Genomic DNA, 20,230 nt, shown 5'->3' on the forward strand with positions numbered 1-20,230 from the left:
AAAGGAAGTTTGTCCTCGCCACTCCATGTTTCTGCCTAAGTGGGCAATATTTCCTCGCCACTGCCGCACTAAATGCTTGCTCTTGTGGGAATTACTGGAATTGTTGGGTCTTTGTAAATTATAGAGTGTGGTCTAGACCTACTCTATCTGTAAAGTGTTTTGAGATAACTTTTTATGATTTGATACTATGAATAAAACTGAATTGAAATATAGCGGCCACTTGTTAACACCAACATTTTATGGTAGAACGATGTTGCTGGAAGAAAATTACTCAAGAGCCTGGTTCTGTCCAAGGTTTCTGCCTGTTTAAAAGGAAGTTTTTCCTTGTCATGGTTGCACCAAATGCTTTCTCTTGGGGGGAATTGTTGGGTCTTTGTAAATTATAGAGTGTGGTCTAGACCTACTCTATCTGTAAAGTGTCCTGAGATAACTCCTGTTATGATTTGACACTATAAATACAATGTAATTCAATTGGAGTTAGAAAAACAATGCCTTGGTATTTGGCGGATGTTTGCAGGTGGGGAGGACTCTGACAATGCTAGCACATTTTCACAGTTTTCATTTTAACAGGGCTCTGAGGCTCTACAGCCTCTAAAGAGTGCACACTGTTTCTCCCCCGAAGCCCTGCACACGACAAATTACACACCAACAAACCAATCTTAAAGAAGTACTCTTCATAAGGGGCTAATTACAGGTCAAACACTTCCACTTCCACTTAAGCAAACATCCATTCATTATCCTCCTAGCACCAGCCAAACCAATCCAGTCATGATTCCATGCGCCCTGATTAACTGAAATCATTAAATCGTTAAAAACAAAGCGTATTTGTAACCTTTCAACATGACAACATTAGTTAGCTGTAGACATCACTTCCACGTTTACATTTTTTGAATATTTACATGGATATCAACACTTCATAAGTCCAGCACTGACAAAACTGTGTGCATTGTTCCTTTTTTGCTTTCCGTATTCTGAGCAGCCAGAGAAGTGTCTCAGGGTCTCTGAGTGCAGTGTAATGTCCTGAGGCGTGGCAGGACTCCCCTGCCTGTTCAGTTCATTAGGCCTCCAAGTTAAATGAAATACTCCTTTGGGTTTTCAGTGGACACGTTCTGGGAGTCAGTCTGGTTGTTGAAAGGGAAATCTGGGCTGTCTTCCTGTTTGACTTCCTTCACTTCCTGGTTTCGATACGTCTCTTTTCTCCGGTAGAGGAAGCTGGCAGTGATGGCCAGGCCGGTCACAATCACAAAGACCACCGCTGCTATGACACCTGCAAGGTACAGGACATTTACTCTGACATGTTGGGAAATATGTTTGTTTAATTTCTTATAGGAGTAAGATGAAAAGATTGACATACATTTTAGCACAGGTAGTTTGTTTTTTTGTTAGCCTAGCTTAGCACAGATACTGTTACATCAGAAACATAAGGCAGGTAATCACATACAGGAAAGCCACAGTGCAGTCGGATACTTACAAAATAAAACTGATTTCAAAATTAAACACCCAGGTTTATGGCGACTTTGGCTGTCTTGAGAGAGAGAGAGACCAATGGACAGACTGACGGACGGACAGACAGAGACACACACACACACACACACACACACACACACACACACACACACGAACAGCCAGGGGATGAGGCACGAATCAACGCTTCACGGCTATTCACGTCGCTTCAGCGTGCGATGTGTTTCTGGCGTAAGCAGTAGGAAAAGGCTAGCCAAGATCCATAAAAAGTGCTTTCCAACAACTAAAAAGCCAAGTTTCATGTTATATCTTGTGTAATTTACATTTGGAGACACAGAAAACTACACATTGTGATTTAACAAGCAGATAGCCTAGAGTGTGAAGCTATTTCTTCATCAACAGCAAGTGGAAGCAGTGACCACACGCCAACCTAAGGACTTGCAGTCTTTGCATACTTGGAGAGAGAGTGGGAAGATGCATTTCTACTTTGGGCTAACCTCTCTACTAAATGCACAGATATATCCCACAGTAAAAAAAAAAATGTCATGTGTTTCTTCAAGACATAAATACCTACATATCACTGAATTAAAAACATTAATAAAGAGAGCTGTTGCACGTACGATAAAAGAAAATTGCAGCTTTTTTTTCACTTCACGGTTCAGCTACACTAATCACAAACACTTAACATAGAATTACTTTTATCAGTTAATACATTGTGATCCATTGTTACAGATAAAGTATATACGTTGTTAAAATGAGCTCCTTCTTGACATACGTTAGTAAGTACCGCTTACATATTAATATATCAATAATATTGATCCAACAATAAAATAACACTGACAGTAGCCACTCTGCATTATGAGCACTTTTACATTTTGATACTTTAACCCTCCTGTTGTCCTCGGGTCAAATTTGACCCATTTTAAAAAGGTTTCTCTATCAGAAATGTGGGTTTCTTTTAACCAAACTGTCAATAGAAAATAATGTGGATGGTTACATAAAATGCTCTTAACAAGTACAATGAATGATCAGTTCACAACTTTCATTGAATTTGGGTGTTTTATTGAATGATATAGCATTTGAAGTTTTTTTTTTATAAAAACATCGTGAAAAGTGACAAAAACAAGTCGAAAAAGACGACCAAAATGTTGAAAAAAAGGTTCAATTTTAAATTTTGACCCAGAAAATCAAAAAGTTGCATGGCCGACGGCCGACGGGAAGACAACACAAGGGTGAAGTACATTTTGATAATTGACATTTTGAATGCAGGACGTTTACTTGTAATTGATTGTATTGAATCGATACTGCCTAAAACGCTGGTATCGGTATCGGGAAGTACTGGAGTTAATGCACCGATCTGACACCACGTAATAAAGCTCTAAAGAAAATCTACGTTAAAGTAGTTTATTTATGTTCTTTTTCCGTTATAACTGACTGTCAAACTGCAGAATAAAAAAAGTTCTGGGGCATTCATGTTTCACAAAGAGTTTAACCTGAGTCAGACCGACAACAAAGATAGAAATAATATCCCATCCATACAGGGATAGTAGTATACAGTTGTTAAAACATAATAAAATATATGACTCGGTATCGGCCGATATGCAAGTTCAGGTATCAGAATCGGTATCGGGAAGCAAAAAATGGTATCGGGCCATCTCTACTTGAATTGGAGTATTTTTACACTGTGATATTGCTACTTTGACGTGAGTAAATAAATTGAACACTTCTTTCCCCACTGCTGACAATTACCAGAGCAGAGCTGTGACATTGATGTGTGTGTGTGGAAATCTGGCTGACATGCCAACTTTCTGCAAAAGAAATCTATCACAGGGGACTTTGGTCACAGAGCTTTTTGAAACTACTGGGATGATTTCTGCCTATCTCTGCCTCCCCTTGGGATGTCAGCTCTTTCTCTCTGCAGTTTGGTTTGTTCTACTAATCTAACTTTAAATGTACAGTGAACAGAATTGAACACATTTGGACCCGGCTGGACTCTTCTGCTCAGACGCTTTTAATTACTCAGAAAAGGTTTCATTTAATTGCAATCCCAAAATACGGCTGAAATCAATTTTGCACTATATTACTTTGGTTTGCATTTGAAGATAACGGAGCGAAAGCTTCTCGATCCGCAAGTCATTTCAGCCGAGGTTTGATTAGATTAATTAGTGGGCCTTTGTGCTCTGAGACGCAGAGTCACAGGAATTCAATGGACACTTTTAGAAGAATTTTGATTCTCTCACTTTTCTCTATCTAGACGCTTAAAGGAACCAATCAATCATCACTTTGAATCAAACTGGCTGGGCAGAAACATTTTGCAAACACGTTCTACTTCGGATGGATTTTATTTTTGCCCATCACACCTTTGCTGGCTTTTAGCAGAATGTTGCTCATAAATGAAATATTGAGCGTGATCTCTGACAAACCCAGTAAAACAAGGTGAAATAGTTCAGCATACCTCCAATCAGAGCCGAGTCAGTCCTGATGGCATTGACTAAAGGTTGACCTGAACCCACTGAACCAGACTGGTCTACAGTGGAGAAAGAAGAAAGATAGAAGAAATGAAAGGAAAGATGGAAGAGAAGAGAGAGGGCACCAAGAGTTAGAAGAGGAGATGTGCAGAAGAAGAACAGTGTAAAGATGTGGAGAGAAAACAGAAAATAAGAGCATTCAAGTCAGAAAAGGGAAGAAATACAGAGACAACATCACAGTATCATCATTCAGAGCAGACGGGGAATACGGCAGCAGCTCTCCAAAGGACTCTATTAAGGGAACATGAAGCTGCATGAAAACCAGACACAGAGGAAAGACACTGGCAAATCCCCTCTGTGATCCAAGTTAATTATCTCATCATGTGCATTGTCATGAGTTTCCTCAACAAGGTGTACACCCTTAATGAGACCATTACACAGTTGGAAATAGCAGCTCCTACCAAGAATAGATACACACACGGAAACAAAGGGGAGAAAATGGCACACACTCAGAGATTCCTATGCATACATCAGTAACACTTTATAATGGTACATGAATGATTGGCACCTCTCCAGCTACCAATCCACACTCTGTACTTTGGTCCATATTGGGACTTGTACCAGTGACTCTCCAGCTCACAACCGGACTCCCTACAGACTGAGCTACTGCCATCCCCAAATGGATTTAGATGCGCTTGGTTGGAACTCTTGGCATCACTTTTTGACGCTCTGGGTCGTGACGTACGTTTAACTGACATGCAGCACAAGAACGGGACAGTTAGGTTTAGGAAAAGATGGTGGGTGGGGTTATAAAATGTTTGTTTCAGTGACATGAGACAAGAATAGGACATGAAGCCCGGGCTCCTGGGTGAAAGTCCTGTGTTGTTTGACCCATCCACCATCCCAACCTACTTTCTTACGCAGATTTTCTGTCTTTCATACTACTCTCTACCATTGTCTCTCTTAATACTACATAATCTTACAGCGCCGCGGTCGAACTGCTGCTCTGCCCGGTGCGTTCCATACAGACGTGAAGGGGGATTTTTACGGCAGTATCTGATGCTGAGAGCCACTGACCAGGTGTCAGTATTTTATGAGTTGGGAGTGAGAACGGCTTGGTTTGTCCAGTAAAACTAAACCTAACCTAAAACAACCCCCCCCCTCTCCTACCTGACAGGTGGTGTGTGTTCTCTGCTGCGTAGGGATTGGCTGACGCCGAGGAGCCGCAGTTGGACTGGACTAAAGGTCCGGTGATGATGACAGGGCTGGTGTCCGGGTGGAGCAGAGCAGCTTTCAGAGGGCTGATGGAGTTAAAGTGGACCACTGAGAGACAACCGGTGAAACCGAGAGACGCCAACCTGGCCACGTCTGGATCCAAATCATCAGACTCTGGAGAGGGAAGAATGAGAAACTTGAAATAACACTGTACTGCAAATGGTTCCTGACCAGATGACTTATGTTTGATAAAAATATGATTTAACCACCCTCAAATTGGATATTATGACTTTTTGTTCCAAAAGACACAACAAAATTGCTCTAGAAGAAGCATCCTTATAACATTTAGCCTTTTACAGTACAGGCAAGAAAGAAATGCCTTTCTAAACAAAGAAATGACACTTTGAATTTGATTGCCTGTGTGTGCATCTGTATGTGTGCCATTGTATTAGCCCTTGAGACCGTGCCTCATTTGGCAAACATGGGAAAACGTTAAGCAGCACGTCATCAGCAGCAGCTGCTGCGTTTTGCAGTCCATTACCCCGTGTAGAACTTGAGTGCGTAAGTCGAAAGAAAACCTGAAGACTTGAAGCCCAAAAAATAATAATGTATACTTTGTTAATCCCACAAGGGGAAAAATGTTTTTCACTCTGTTGTTATTACACACATTACACACAGGCCTGAATTACACACACATGCTCAGTACCTACACATGCACCAATGGAGAGATGTCAGAGTGAGGGAGCTGCCCATGGAAAGACGCCCCAAGCAGTTGGGGGTTCGGTGCCTTGCTCAAGAGCACCTTGGCAGTGCCCAGGTGAACTGGCACCTCTCCAGCTACCAGTCCATGCAGTATATTAACATTTAATACACACTATAATGTAGCTGTGGGCAGATATTAGTGTTTATTAATGTATTTTTCTACTATAACTTCTCCTGTGTGCACCCTTACTGTTAGTGGAGGCTGAGGCACACTTATAATAATTTATAAGATGCCTTAAAACGCATAAAAATGTCCTTATTTCAGCGTTCAACTGCATTAGAGTGTGTTGTAAATGCTAAATAGGGGAACATAAAATAGTTTTTGAGTTCCATAAAACTTAATTGGTTTCTATGTTTTTTTCAGAATCAGGTGACAAATACGCTTCTTTTTTTTTTTTTTTTTCTTAATTGCTTTCTTGCCGAGAGGTAGATGAGATTACTAATGCTGTTACTTTAGCTTAACACAAAGACTGGAAACAGTGGAAAACGGCTAGCCAAGATCTGTCCAAGGCTAACGAAATGTACCTACCGACACCTCTAAATATCACTTATAAACATGTTTTAACTCATTAGTTTAATCTGTACAAAAAACGTGTTAAAACTACATGTTGTCAGGTTTTATGGAAGCTAATTGTCAATTCATGTTTACTGTACAGATATTAGATCAATCTATTGTCTAACTCTTGACAAAAAAGCGAATGTGTATGTCTCAAAATGTTGAACTATTCCTTTAATACAAGTTCAGTGACCTGCTTTATTCTTTGAGATACTGAAACTCATTTCTAGATTCATCCTGAAACAAAGAACATTTCATTGGGAACAAGTGGAGATGTTTCAACCCACGGGCTGATGTTGCTCTTAGGAATAGAAAATGAAAGGAGAAATATGTAATATTCTTACTGTATTAAATCATAAAATGAACATATGTCATCAGATATTAAGGAAACATGCTAAGTTGAAATACTTAACTTTCGTCTCTGACAACAATAAAGCCAGGATGTCCCCCTTTGACATTTTATGACAAATATTTTTATTCATCTACACATAAACTTAGACAAAGTCATCATCTTCATGGAAGAAAGGGTATATGTTAATTTTTTTTTGTTTTTATTGTTAACAGGGTCTGTTAAACTGAGTAGTAAAACCAAAAATCTCCCCCATGCCAGAATTCTCCCCCCCCGCCGCCTAGGTTCAGCGGCTGTAGCCGACAAAAGGTGACTGTGACCTGGGTACAGAGCACCGCGAGCAGGGGCGGATTAAGGTGGTCAGGGGCCCCTAGGCTGCTCTTTGTGTGAGCCCCCCCCTCCCCTTAATCATTGTGCTTTACTGGAAAAATGCATTTAGTGCCATACATGGTCCACACGCAAATAAGGTGAACTGACACACACACACACACACACACACACACACACACACACACACACACACACACACACACACACACACACACACACACACACACACACACACACACACACACAGACAGACACACAGACAGACAGACAGATAGACAGACAGACAGCCAACAATTACCACCACACCACATAGGTAAAATGAGAAATTGAACATTACAAACAAAACACAAATACAAACAAGCATAAGGCCCAGTGCTTAGAAGCAGCCCTTTAATTATGATCAAGAAACACTCGCAGTACAACCAAAACTAACATCAACAGAGGTGTAAGTGGAAAGAATACCAGATATTATCCTCTGCCACCACAGCACCAAAACAATTACAATGGAAATGTAACTATAAACAGCAAAGCAGCAGAATCCCCTGGACTCACAGTTCAACAGCAAGCTGGTAATCACTTTTAGCTTTATAAACCAACAGGTAGGGTACAGTGTCTGCATCAGTGCAGAACACCCGGTTTCACTGAGGCAAAATCACAACATCATTACCAGTGGTGGAAGAAGTATTCAAGGATCTTTTACTTCAGTAAAAGTACTAATACCACACTGTCCTGCATTGAAAATGTTACTTAAGTAAAACTATGCAACATTTTTCAAATGCTATAAAATTGTAGCCTGACAAGCCAGACCCACATCAAGATCTTGGGTCTGGGAACTCACCATTGGCAGGGCTCAATCCGAGGGGCGGGATAAACGGTTGTCTTTCATATTCCCTCTGCACGCAATAGGATAGAGCTACAACCAACCAGAGCAACGCTAGTTGATAGATTAAACTTTTGCCGTATCCGGTCGGCAAAACTCTGAACACATCTTCCTTTTTTAAGAATGACTTCAGTGTCGTTCATTGTTCTTTTCTCAAAGAAAAGCTGAACTCCAAGTCTTCCAGAGTCGGGACCAAAGCCGATTCCAAAGACCGCAGCAGCAGCCATAAGCCCGCCCACCGACTCTATACACGATGTGATTGGCCCGGCCAGAGTTTGGTTTTTCCAGCTCGCTGCCGCTAGGATGCGTCTAGATTTCTAGGCTAATAAAATTGAATAAAACACCCAAAATGCAATGAAAGTAATCATTAACTTTACCTGCGAAGAACGTTGTGGTTCCATACAACCTGAGGACAACACAAAGGTGAAGTGTTGAACGCTGGCTGGGTGTTTTGGCAATGTGGGTTTCAGGGGACATGCTCACTCACTGAAACCCTTCAGTGTTAAAGAAAGAGCTCAGAAATAAAAAAAAATTCACTTATCTGTGCTAGTGATTGAACTTTTATCCTTTCGTGCAGAGGCTGTAGTCTCTAAACCAGTGGGAGGAGTCGATCAATACAAATCATGACATACACTGACATGTTCTTTGACTTCCCTGTTATCAGAGCAGCACAATCGTGGCAGCACATTGACTCTAATGATTAGCACACACACACACGCACGCACACATACACACACACACACACACACACACACACACACACACACACACACACACACGCAGACACCTACACACACACACACACACACACACACCTTACACTCACACCCTCATTACAGCAGACAATGATTCAGCTTCCAGTCTGCAGCTATCACTCCTTGAGACTGATGTGTGCTATCCCCACTATCTGTTCATTTGATTGACTCAAATCTCTCCATCATTCACCTTCCGCTCCTCCACAGCAGTATAAACAGCAGCTGTGAAAGGCGACATTTCCCCGTGAGCAGCTGCATCAGTGTCTGTTCACATGACGGAGAGGTGACTATGTTTTTTAGCAGGGCACATCTGCATGTTGATAAGAGCAGCAGGAAACATTCCTGCAGCCTCTACACTTCTTTCAGCAGACACACTCCTTGCTCCATCACCCCCCCGTGTTCCTTCTGGGTCCATTACTTAGGCTGATGGATGACAGGGTTGGCAGGAAACGACAGAAAATCCACTTTCCTGCTACTTTTCTGATCCTGATCTGACTCTTCGCCTCCTCTGGATGGACAGAGGGGAGGAGCGGTCACACTGGCATGACGGGGTTAAAATACACTGGAGCTTTACATCCAAAAGGACAAACGATCTTGGAGGATTTGAATTAGTTACTCTATAAGATATGTGGTGTGCATGTTTGCTCTGACACTTGGATTTTGTATTATTGTACACTTAGTTGTTTTGATTTATTTAACAATGGATTTGGACGGATATGGGTGTTTAGAGGCAGAAACCAGTAGACAACATTGTGAAATGAAGCTGTAAATGACAAGTTTGCTCTTATGGTAATATGGAAGACTTTTATAATTTGCATGCCCCAAATTGCAAGTAATTACATTTTGTTTCAGCCAGGAAATGAAAAATAAAGAATACCCAAATATGTATTCAAGCATGCATGTGTGCAATTCAATGCATCAAAATCTTCTGTAATCTTTTGAAACATCAACAAATGAATAAATTATGCTTTCTTTTTTGACTAATAAGGGCCACTTGAATAAAACCGAGCACAGAAATCATGAACAAATCAAAACACTTTTAGATACATTTTGTCTCCGTGCCAAATTAATCATTTTCTTATGGTCATTATTTGATATTACTTGATGCATGCCTCAGATTAAAGCTATTTCTTTTATCAGAGAGGTGTGACTGCAGCCTTCGGCCTCTCAGCCCCTGGTGTTATTAACATCTTATATCTCTCTCCGTCTCTAATGGAGCTGCTTAAAGAGAACATGAATAAGTCATGACGGAGCCAGTTACTGTCTCACCCCAACTTTTTACAGGTCCAGGACTACACACACAGGAGATGTGGTCTAACCCTTCCAGAGGCCCAGACTTGTGCATGTTTTATTTTTTTATTTTTTTTATTTAACCTTTATTTAACCAGGTAGGCCATTGAGAACAGGTTCTCATTTGCAACGGCGACTTGGCCATGTGATTTACAGGAAAGCATACTCCTGCTTTAACTTGACCCTGCACTCATTTACTGATGCTAAACATATCTAGCCTACAAATCTAGACCACCCTATCGGCGACAAATGTAATTTGCAGCCAGGGTCGTCTAGTAACTCGGCTTGGCTTGCAAGCTGGAAAAACCTTTCTCTAGTCAGGCCAATCACATCGTGTATAGAGGCAGTGGGCGGGCTTAACATAATGACGGCAGAGTCACACGGTTCCGTGTGAATTCCCTGCTACTTGAAAACAAAGAAGATGGCTGCTGCTGCTGGTGAACAGCGGTTTTTGGAATCGGATTTGGCCGCAACTCTGGAAGACTTGGAGTTCAGCTTTTCTTTGAGAAAAGAACAAAGAACGGCACTGAAGTCATTCTTAAAAAAGGAAGATGTGTTCAGAGTAGCCGACCGGATACGGCAAAAGTTTAATCTATCAGCTAGCTCCGCTACCTTCTTCATTGCTCTGGTTGGTTGTAGAGCTATCCTATTGCGTGCAGAGGGAATTTGAAAGACAACCGTTTATCCCGCCCCTCGGATTGAGCCCTGCCAATGGTAAATTCCCAGATCCAACATATCCATATTTGCTAAAGCTTGTAGAAGCTGTCTAACATGTTTTTTTGAATCATATCTCCTGGTTGGATTAAAGAGTGAAAGGTGCTACACGTGATATTCACAACAACTAATCAACTATGCATCATGGTTTTCTAGATTTGTTTTGACAGCGAACTTGAAACCAGCATAATTGGAGCAAACTATGGACAACGTTATAATGTCATGAGATTTTTATCTGGATTTGCAGATTACTATTTTGCATTATTGATTTATAAGATTTTCACCCATTTAAAAAAAATATCAACACTGATCAATTTCTTTCAATATAAACTGAAAAACAATGTTATTGTATAGTGTTCATTAACTAACAACTATTACCATGGCAGAGGCACTACATTCTGGACTACCAGAAAATGAATGATTCTGGACACAACTTTTGTCACAAGTAGAAAATTAAATTAACTTATACAAGCTAACATGTCTGCTTTAGCCATAGAATTAGCAACAACACACTTATATTAAAGGTAGTATGTTTTGTAGCTGGCTATCCTTATAATATTTAGCCATTTACAGTACAGGCAAGAAAGAAATGCCTTTCTAAACAAAGAAATTACACTTTGATATTTAATCGTTTTTTTCTGTTTTAGCAGTAAACTGTGTGGTCCAGTTTAGATTAGACATAACAGAAGTAGCTCAACGTTAGTGTCTGCAGCACCTGAACTGCTCTGCTCAGACTGTGAACTCTTCTGAAATGAAATATAAACATAATACAATGCTAAACTTCATGCCAAAGTAGTTCTTACATTTTGCTGTAGACTTGTTTTTCAGATAACAATGAATCATATTTAATACTATCCATTTGGTGCGAAGAGCTGAAACTGTGTGTCAGATGAGGTCAAACGTCTGAAAGCTGTTGTGTAAATGAGTGTAGGTCCGAGTGCTCTCTAACTAAAAAGGCCTTATTTCTGCTTTTACTGCCTCCTCACTTACCGTGCACTCTACCCAACACCAACGTCTTGATGGCGCTGAATTCTCCGTCAGATGTCAGGTTGAAGTCTTCTCTGGCGTTTTGGTCGATCTGTAAGAGGAGAATTTTTTTGTTGAATTTGCGTTTGAAAATGTCTAACTTTGGAGACTCCTAGCAGTAGATATCTTATATGCAAATATTACATTTTGGCCTGAGGATGGCAGGATGGGGTTCAACCTGTACTATACAGGTGCTGGTCATATAATTAGAATATCATGAAAAAGTTGATTTATTTCAGTAATTCCATTCAAAAAGTGAAACTTGTATAATGTATACATTCATTCCACACAGACTGATATATTTCAAGTGTTTATTTCTTTTAATTTTGATGATTTAGAACTGACAACTAATGAAAACTCCAAAATCTCAGAAAATTAGAATATTGTGACAAGGTTCAATTTTGAAGACACCTGGTGCCACTCTAATCAGCTAATTAACTCAAAACACCTGCAAAGGCCTTTAAATGGTCTCTCAGTCTAGTTCTGTAGGCTACACAATCATGGGGAAGACTGCTGACTGGACAGCTGTCCAAAAGACGACCACTGACACCTTGCACAAGGAGGGCAAGAAACAAAAGGTCATTGCTAAAGAGGCTGGCTGTTCACAGAGCTCTGTGTCCAAGCACATTAATAGAGAGGCCAAGGGAAGGAAAAGATGTGGTAGAAAAAAGTGTACAAGCAATAGGGATAACTGCACCCTGGAGAGGATTGTGAAACAAAACCCATTCAAAAATGTGGGGGGATTCACAAAGAGTGGACTGCAGCTGGAGTCAGAGCTTCAAGAACCACCACGCACAGACGTAAGCAAGACCTGGGTTTCAGCTGTCGCATTCCTTGTGTCAAGCCACTCCTGAACAAGAGACAGCGTCAGAAGCGTCTCGCCTGGGCTAAAGACAAAAAGGACTGGACTGCTGCTGAGTGGTCCAAAGTTATGTTCTCTGATGAAAGTACATTTTGCTTTTCCTTTGGAAATCAAGGTCCCAGAGTCTGGAGGAAGAGAGGAGAGGCACAGAATCCACGTTGCTTGAAGTCCAGTGTAAAGTTTCCACAGTCAGTGATGGTTTGGGGTGCCATGTCATCTGCTGGTGTTGGTCCACTGTGTTTTCTGATGTCCAGGGTCAACGCATCCGTCTACCAGGAAGTTTTAGAGCACTTCATGCTTCCTGCTGCTGACCAACTTTATGGAGATGCAGATTTCATTTTCCAACAGCACACAGTGCCAAAGCTACCAGTACCTGGTTTAAGGACCATGGTATCCCTGTTCTTAATTGGCCAGCAAACTCCCCTGACCTTAACCCTGTAGAAAATCTATGGGGTATTGTGAAGAGGATGATGCGATGCTCCAGACCCAACAATGCTGAAGAGCTGAGGCCACTATCAGAGCAACCTGGGCTCTCCTAACACCTGAGCAGTGCCACAGACTGATGGACTCCATGCCACGCCGCATTGCTGCAGTAATTCAGGCAAAAGGAGCCCCAACTAAGTAGTGCTGTACATGCTCATACTTTTCATGTTCATACTTTTCAGTTGGCCAACATTTGTAAAAATCCTTTTTTTGTATTGGTCTTAAGTAATATTCAAATTTTCTGAGATACTGAATTTGGGGTTTTCATTAGTTGTCAGTTCTAATCATCAAAATTAAAAGAAATAAACACTTATAAATATATCAGTCTGTGTGGAATGAATGTATACATTATACAAGTTTCACTTTTTGACTGGAATTACTGAAATAAATCAACTTTTTCATGATATTCTAATTATATGACCAGCACCTGTATATGTGCTCCAGAAAATTTGGACTTATGTTTTGGGGACCAAAACACACCCAGTGCAATGTAAACAGCTGTTGAGATAGCTTTCTCCAGACTAAACTGTCACCATCTGCCTTTAGAGTATGTTTCCAGAGATATAATAATTATATAAGAATATGATCATTCAGTATGATATAAACTAATAACATGAGATGCACCTTACATTTCACTGGCGCCTCAGTGAATCAGGAGGCTGCACCCATGCAAGGCCAGGTCACCTTGTATTTCCTTTCAGGGTGTTGATAATTATACAGACATCCAGGCTGCAGCCTGTTAAACTCATATATCACCTGGGGCTGTTGTTAACAAGATAAGGCATTCAGAAGATAAAGATGCTGCCCTGCCGTAGCTGCATCCAGGACGGTGAAGTGCTGATGGGGGCTTTATCATAGAGATGAATATCACAATACTGCGTACACACTTGGAGTCGATGGGTCTGCCTGTATGTGCATCTGTATGTGTGCCATTGTATTAGCCCTTGAGACCGTGCCTCATTTGGCAAACATGGGAAAACGTTAAGCAGCACGTCATCAGCAGCAGCTGCTGCGTTTTGCAGTCCATTACCCCGTGTAGAACTTGAGTGCGTAATTCGAAAGAGAACCTGAAGACTTGAAGCCCAAAAAGATGTTGCAGCACTTAACTTTAAGTCCCCCTATTTAGCATTTACATGCAGTATATTAACATTTAATACACACTATAATGTAGCTGTGGGCAGATATTAGTGTTTATTAATGTATGTGTCTACTATAACTTCTCCTGTGTGCACCCATACTGTTAATGGAGGCTGAGGCACACTTATAATAATGTATAAGATGTCTTGAAACACATAAAAATGTCCTTATTTCAGCGTTCAACTGCATTAGAGTGTGTTGTAAATGCTAAATAGGGGAACTTAAAGTAAAGTGTTACCAAAGTGGCTGTTGCAGGCAGCTACTATGCTACTCTGCGGCTGGTGTAGGCAGATATTTTGATAAAAATAAGTGTATTGGCCCAGTCAGACATGACTAAAACATGTCATTTGTAGACAAGGTGTTAGACTATTCTCATGCTGACAGAAAACATTTCCTATTTGAGAAATAAGCAGTAGGCAGTACTACAATAAGCAGACACATCTCTATAGTCCATCCTAGAGATCCTATGAAATGTCCTTCAACCTGCATTGAGTAATATTTTTGATTGAAGGGATGACGTTACCTGCACAGACACAGAGTCCGTCAGTCTCCTGATGGTAACAGTGTGTAGTTGTCCGTTGGCCAGGCTCTTCACTCTGCTCCTCAATACTTCAGCGTCTCGGCTGCCTTCCAGCTTGTATCTCACCTCCAGCACATCTTCACACACACACACACACACACACACACACACACACACACACACACACACATCAAACCATGGGCTTACATTTTAGATCTCACAAAAAAGTTCACCTCCAGAGCTATAACTTCAGAGTAAGAGATTTACACCTAAAATATTAGCATTTCAAACGTTAGTTCTAATTGAAGTTTTTGTTTTTCAAAAGTTTTGGCCTTATCATGTCCTGCAATCTTTAAATCTTTCTAACAGGGTAAACACATACCGGTATTTACAGGTTTTTTTTTCGATTGCTAGACAACAGTGGGCACAACTGGAGTAACGTGTGCAGTACTGTAACTACAGTCTTCACAGTGATTGCAATGGTTTCTTGTTTTAGACTTGTTAGTGAACACATGCTATATATACTCTATAAAGGGAAAGCTCATGAAGCCTTTTTTGGAAATAAACACCAAATAAGAATTAACAGTTATACATTGTACCGTTTGAGAGAAACAGTGAACAGGTAAAAGAGCAAAGATACCAACATGTCCAGGTCAGATGTCTGACGTTACATACACGGTTGTGAAAATGTGAAAAACACTTCCTTTAATATAGTAATACTGCGTTCTTACTGTTTTTCACAAAGTAATGGAGGTGTAAGCAATGGGAACACCACAGTCATTAGTATTTAGAGATGATGTAGGTTCATGGCAAGAGAAGACATCCAATTTGTTGATAAAAAAACTTCTGATCTATTACGCACCTTTAGTTTGTAATATTTCCAGGAATTAAATAAATTACTACAGACAAAATAAAAATAGATATATCTATTAACTGTAGGTAAGCAAACCTCATCCGTACCCTCTCTCTGTGTCTGAGTTTTTTCAACTGACAGCTGCTCTCCCCTACTGACTGCTGCTCTCCTCTACTGACTGCTGCTCTCCCCTACTGACTGCTGCTCTCCTCTACTAACTGTTGCTCTCCTCTACTGACTGCTGCTCTCTTCTACTGACTGCTGCTCTCTCCTACTGACTGCTGCTCTCTCCTACTAACTGTTGCTCTCCTCTACTGACTGCTGCTCTCTCCTACTGACTGCTGCTCTCTCCTACTGACTGCTGTTCTCTCCTACTGACTGCTGCTCTCCTCTACTGACTGCTGCTCTCCTCTACTGACTGCTGCTCTCCTCTACTGACTGCTGCTCTCTCCTCACTGACTGCTGCTCTCCTCTACTGACTGCTGCTCTCTCCTACTGACTGCTGCTCTCCCCTACTGACAGCTGCTCTCCCCTACTGACTGCTGCTCTCCCCTACTGACTGCTGCTCTCCCCTACTGACTGCTGCTCTCCTCTACTGACTGCTGCTCTCCCCTACTGACTGCTGCTCTCTCCTACTGACTGCTGCTCTCCTCTACTGACTGCTGCTCTCTCCTACTGACTGCTGCTCTCCTCTACTGACTGCTGCTCTCTCCTACTGACTGCTGCCTCTCCCTACTGACTGCTGCTCTCCTCTACTGACTGCTGCTCTCCCCTACTGACTGCTGCTCTCTCCTACTGACTGCTGCTCTCCTCTACTGACTGCTGCTCTCTCCTACTGACTGCTGCTCTCCTCTACTGACTGCTGCTCTCCTCTACTGACTGCTGCTCTCTCCTACTGACTGCTGCTCTCCTCTACTGACTGCTGCTCTCTCCTACTGACTGCTGCTCTCCCCTACTGACTGCTGCTCTCCCCTACTGACTGCTGCTCTCTCCTACTGACTGCTGCTCTCTCCTACTGACTGCTGCTTTCTCCTACTGACTGCTGCTCTCTCCTACTGACTGCTGCTCTCCCCTACTGACTGCTGCTCTCCTCTACTGACTGCTGCTCTCTCCTACTGACTGCTGCTCTCTCCTACTGACTGCTGCTCTCTCCACTGACTGCTGCTCTCCTACTGACTGCTGCTCTCTCCTACTGACTGCTGCTCTCTCCCTACTGACTGCTGCTCTCTCCTACTGACTGCTGCCTCTCCTACTGACTGCTGCTCTCTCCTACTGACTGCTGCTCTCCCCTACTGACTGCTGCTCTCCCTGTTGACTGCTGCTCTCTCCTACTGACTGTTGCTCTCCCCTACTGACTGCTGCTCTCCTCTACTGACTGCTGCTCTCCTCTACTGACTGCTGCTCTCTCCTACTGACTGTTGCTCTCCTCTACTAACTGTTGCTCTCCTCTACTGACTGCTGCTCTCTCCTACTGACTGCTGCTCTCCTCTACTGACTGCTGCCTCTCTTACTGACTGCTGCTCTCCCTACTGACTGCTGCTCTCCTACTGACTGCTGCTCTCTCCTCTACTGACTGCTGCTCTCTCCTACTGACTGCTGCTCTCTCCTACTGACTGCTGCTCTCTCCTCTACTGACTGCTGCTCTCCCCTACTGACTGCTGCTCTTTATCATGTACACACTAAGCACCAGGTCCGAGGCACCTTTCTCACCTGCAATTTTGGTCCGGACCAAACTGAAAAGTCTGAAAGTCCGGACCAAATGAGGTAGGTGTGAAAACGCCCTCTGCACTGAGCCTGTTCTGAGACATGTGTGAAGAGTTGTGTTGCTGTGAATGAGTTTTGCAGGAGATGTGACCTGTTTAGCTCAGGTGACTGTTGGTAGTGCAGACTGTAGTTTGAGTTTTGCACATCAGTTGTGACCAGTTGTGTCGTTTCGCAATCGAAAAAAACTGTAATCCTTCAAAGATCAATCTCAATTTAAGAAGCATTTGCTCTATTAATTAAGATTTCTATATGAAGAGGATTAAGACTAATTCCCTATCAATAACAACGCTAATCTAATTAAATGCAATTAATTCTCCTAATATTCAGAACATTGGATGCAGATTTAACAAAAGAGAGGGATAAGGAGTTTGTCCTTCAAAAGATGTATTTTTACAGCATGCACCAGTGTTTTAGTCAAGGCCACCTAAACCGAGACCAAGTCATCACCAAGACCAGAGTGTATCGAGACCAAGTCAAGACCAAGACTTTGAGGGGTTGAGACTACAGGGTGACAATTTTTCGGGACTCCCGCAGGTCACGGGATTCCCGCAGGAGTCCCACGGTACGGGATTCAATCTCACTGTCGGTACCGTGATAGGGACGGAATAGAGCATAGAAATCAACGGAGGCAGGCGGGAGCGGGCGTAGCCGGAGATTAAATAAAAAAATGACGCTGCAATGTGCATAAAACAGCCTTAGGTACCAGAGAATGCAGTTCTTCCAGACCTGACGGGGGCAGTATACGCCTACAAGTGGTCTAATCTGCCGCTAAATGCTGGAGAAGAAGATGAACGCCGACCAGCATAGAAAAACAGCGCTTCATCTCCATGAACGGCTTTACCGTGATGTTACATCTACAGCAACGGCTTTCACGACTTCACCTGGAGCTCCCAATCTGAAAGTAAGTCTGTTTCTCTCTGCCATTGGCTGTCACAGCCTAATGTTAGCTACGATAGCTGACATTTAGCTATCTTTAGTGCTTGTACCTCTATAACGTCAGTTAAGTTAACTTTAACCAGCCTGGTTCTATGTGAAAAACCACAACGGCAGAGAGAAACAGACATGCTTGCTGTCTGCTAGCCGCTACAGGGGGGCAACAGAGTCTGATAACTTTAGACAACATAGGGAACAAAACTGGAGGGACGGGACGGGAGTCTTTCTCTCTGGATTTTGCAGGACAGGATTTCTTTTGGGGGGCAGTCACTTGATCGGGATATGATGGGAGTATTTTCGTGGGCTCGGGATTGGATGGGAGCGACAATCAATTCCTGCGTCACCCTCTAATTGAGACCCTCTAGTTTGAGTCAAGACCAAGACCAGACCAGTGCCAGACAGCCAGAACTTCTCCTCCTGCCTCCCGCATTCACTGTTTTGGGAGTGTGTGTTAAGGGGGGGGGGTTAACAGTAACACATTTCAAACTAGAAATGAATCAAGTTATTGGTTGCATTGGAAGCAGGACGTTCAATCACAGTAATGATAACATAAAATTAGACAATGCACAGGCAAATCAATGATATTCCTATAGAAATAAAATCCAGAATCCTCTTTATTTGAGACAGAGACGGCATGAAGTAAAATCGCGGTCGATTCCGAGACGAGACAGAGACCGTCTTAACACCGATCTCGAGTACTACAACACTGGCGTGCGCTATATTAGTGTAAATTAACATAATAAAGTTTTATGTGAAGGAATAATAACTTATTGTAGGTAGGTAGGTAGGTTAGTAGTAGAGAGGTTGTATTTGGGCTGAAGAGGTGTAAAAAGAAATGAGCCATCTCAGGGCAAACAAGAGAAAGCACTCAGGGATTTAATTGGAAACTTCAGTTTAAGTGCATTTAACTGAAGACTCCACTGTCAGCATGACAACCTTTAATGCCCTTGCTGTCCATCAGCTTTCTCTGAGTCATTAACACCAGAAAGAACCCATTTACATCTAATGTGGCAGCAAAGTGCCAATACTGTGACTCCTGGATGATGAAAATGTAGTTTTCAATTGAAAGTGCCTCCTACTACTCCTAAAACTCACAACATAATTATTTTACACAAAAGTTAATACAACTCAAGCAAGTTTTCTTCTGTTTCCTTCAGCAGAACACTAACCTGCCACCCATTAGCAGCCCACTAAACTTTTATTCCCCCAGCATCACTCTCAGTGATGAGACCAGTGAACACATTTTCTTCAGCCTGAGACAAAAAACATAATAGCCGGCCCGGCTGGACAGATTAAAAGGCAGTAGAGGTTGACGGGGTGAATCCAGAGACAGGAAATATCTGACACATCCTGATCTGGTAAAGTTGTAGAGCACAGCAGAGGAGGAGGAGGAGGAGGAGAAAGGGAGGAAGAAGGACAGGAGGAGAGGACGATATCAGGATAAAATGATAGGAGTCAGAGGAGGAGGGGAGAAGAGGTGAGATGAGAGGTTGGGAGGAGATAGGAACAGAGAAAAGTAATTGAAAAAAGTTCAGTTAGGAAGACAAAGAGCCAGAAAAGAAACTCTCTTCAATACACTCATACTCTCAGAGGTTTGAAAAATATGGATAAAAACAAGAGTAGAGAATGAGAGAAAGCAAATGGGGCTAATTAGAGTTAAGATAAGATTTGAAGAAACTTCAGTACAAACGTCTTATCCCCAGCTTTGAATAATCTTGTTAAAAAAATAATTCAAATAAATGAAACCACAAGGGAGAACAAAAAAAGAGGGGAGGAGGCCATTAACAAGGAAGAAGATTTAAATCAAACAAGACGCTCCCCCTCAAGCTTGCCACAAGAACAAACTCTTTCCACATAAAAGCCTCTGTT

At 42.1% G+C, this 20,230-nt stretch overlaps 1 protein-coding gene across 1 annotated transcript in view; it reads right to left on the reverse strand.

Moving 5' to 3' along the window:
* Positions 1-1,070: 1,070 nt before the first annotated feature.
* Positions 1,071-20,230, reverse strand: part of LOC144527007 (contactin-associated protein-like 4) — a 293,082-nt gene continuing 273,922 nt past the window's right edge. The window contains exons 22-26 of the mRNA XM_078264821.1: positions 14,815-14,948; positions 11,774-11,861; positions 5,103-5,321; positions 3,920-3,991; positions 1,071-1,267 (exon numbers count right to left, since the gene is read on the reverse strand). Of these exons, the coding sequence (XP_078120947.1) occupies positions 1,071-1,267; positions 3,920-3,991; positions 5,103-5,321; positions 11,774-11,861; positions 14,815-14,948 (710 nt within the window). The remainder of the gene's footprint in view (positions 1,268-3,919; positions 3,992-5,102; positions 5,322-11,773; positions 11,862-14,814; positions 14,949-20,230) is intronic.

Source organism: Sander vitreus, chromosome 12 (genome assembly GCF_031162955.1).
Source record: "Sander vitreus isolate 19-12246 chromosome 12, sanVit1, whole genome shotgun sequence".
NCBI classification, from domain to species: domain Eukaryota; kingdom Metazoa; phylum Chordata; class Actinopteri; order Perciformes; family Percidae; genus Sander; species Sander vitreus.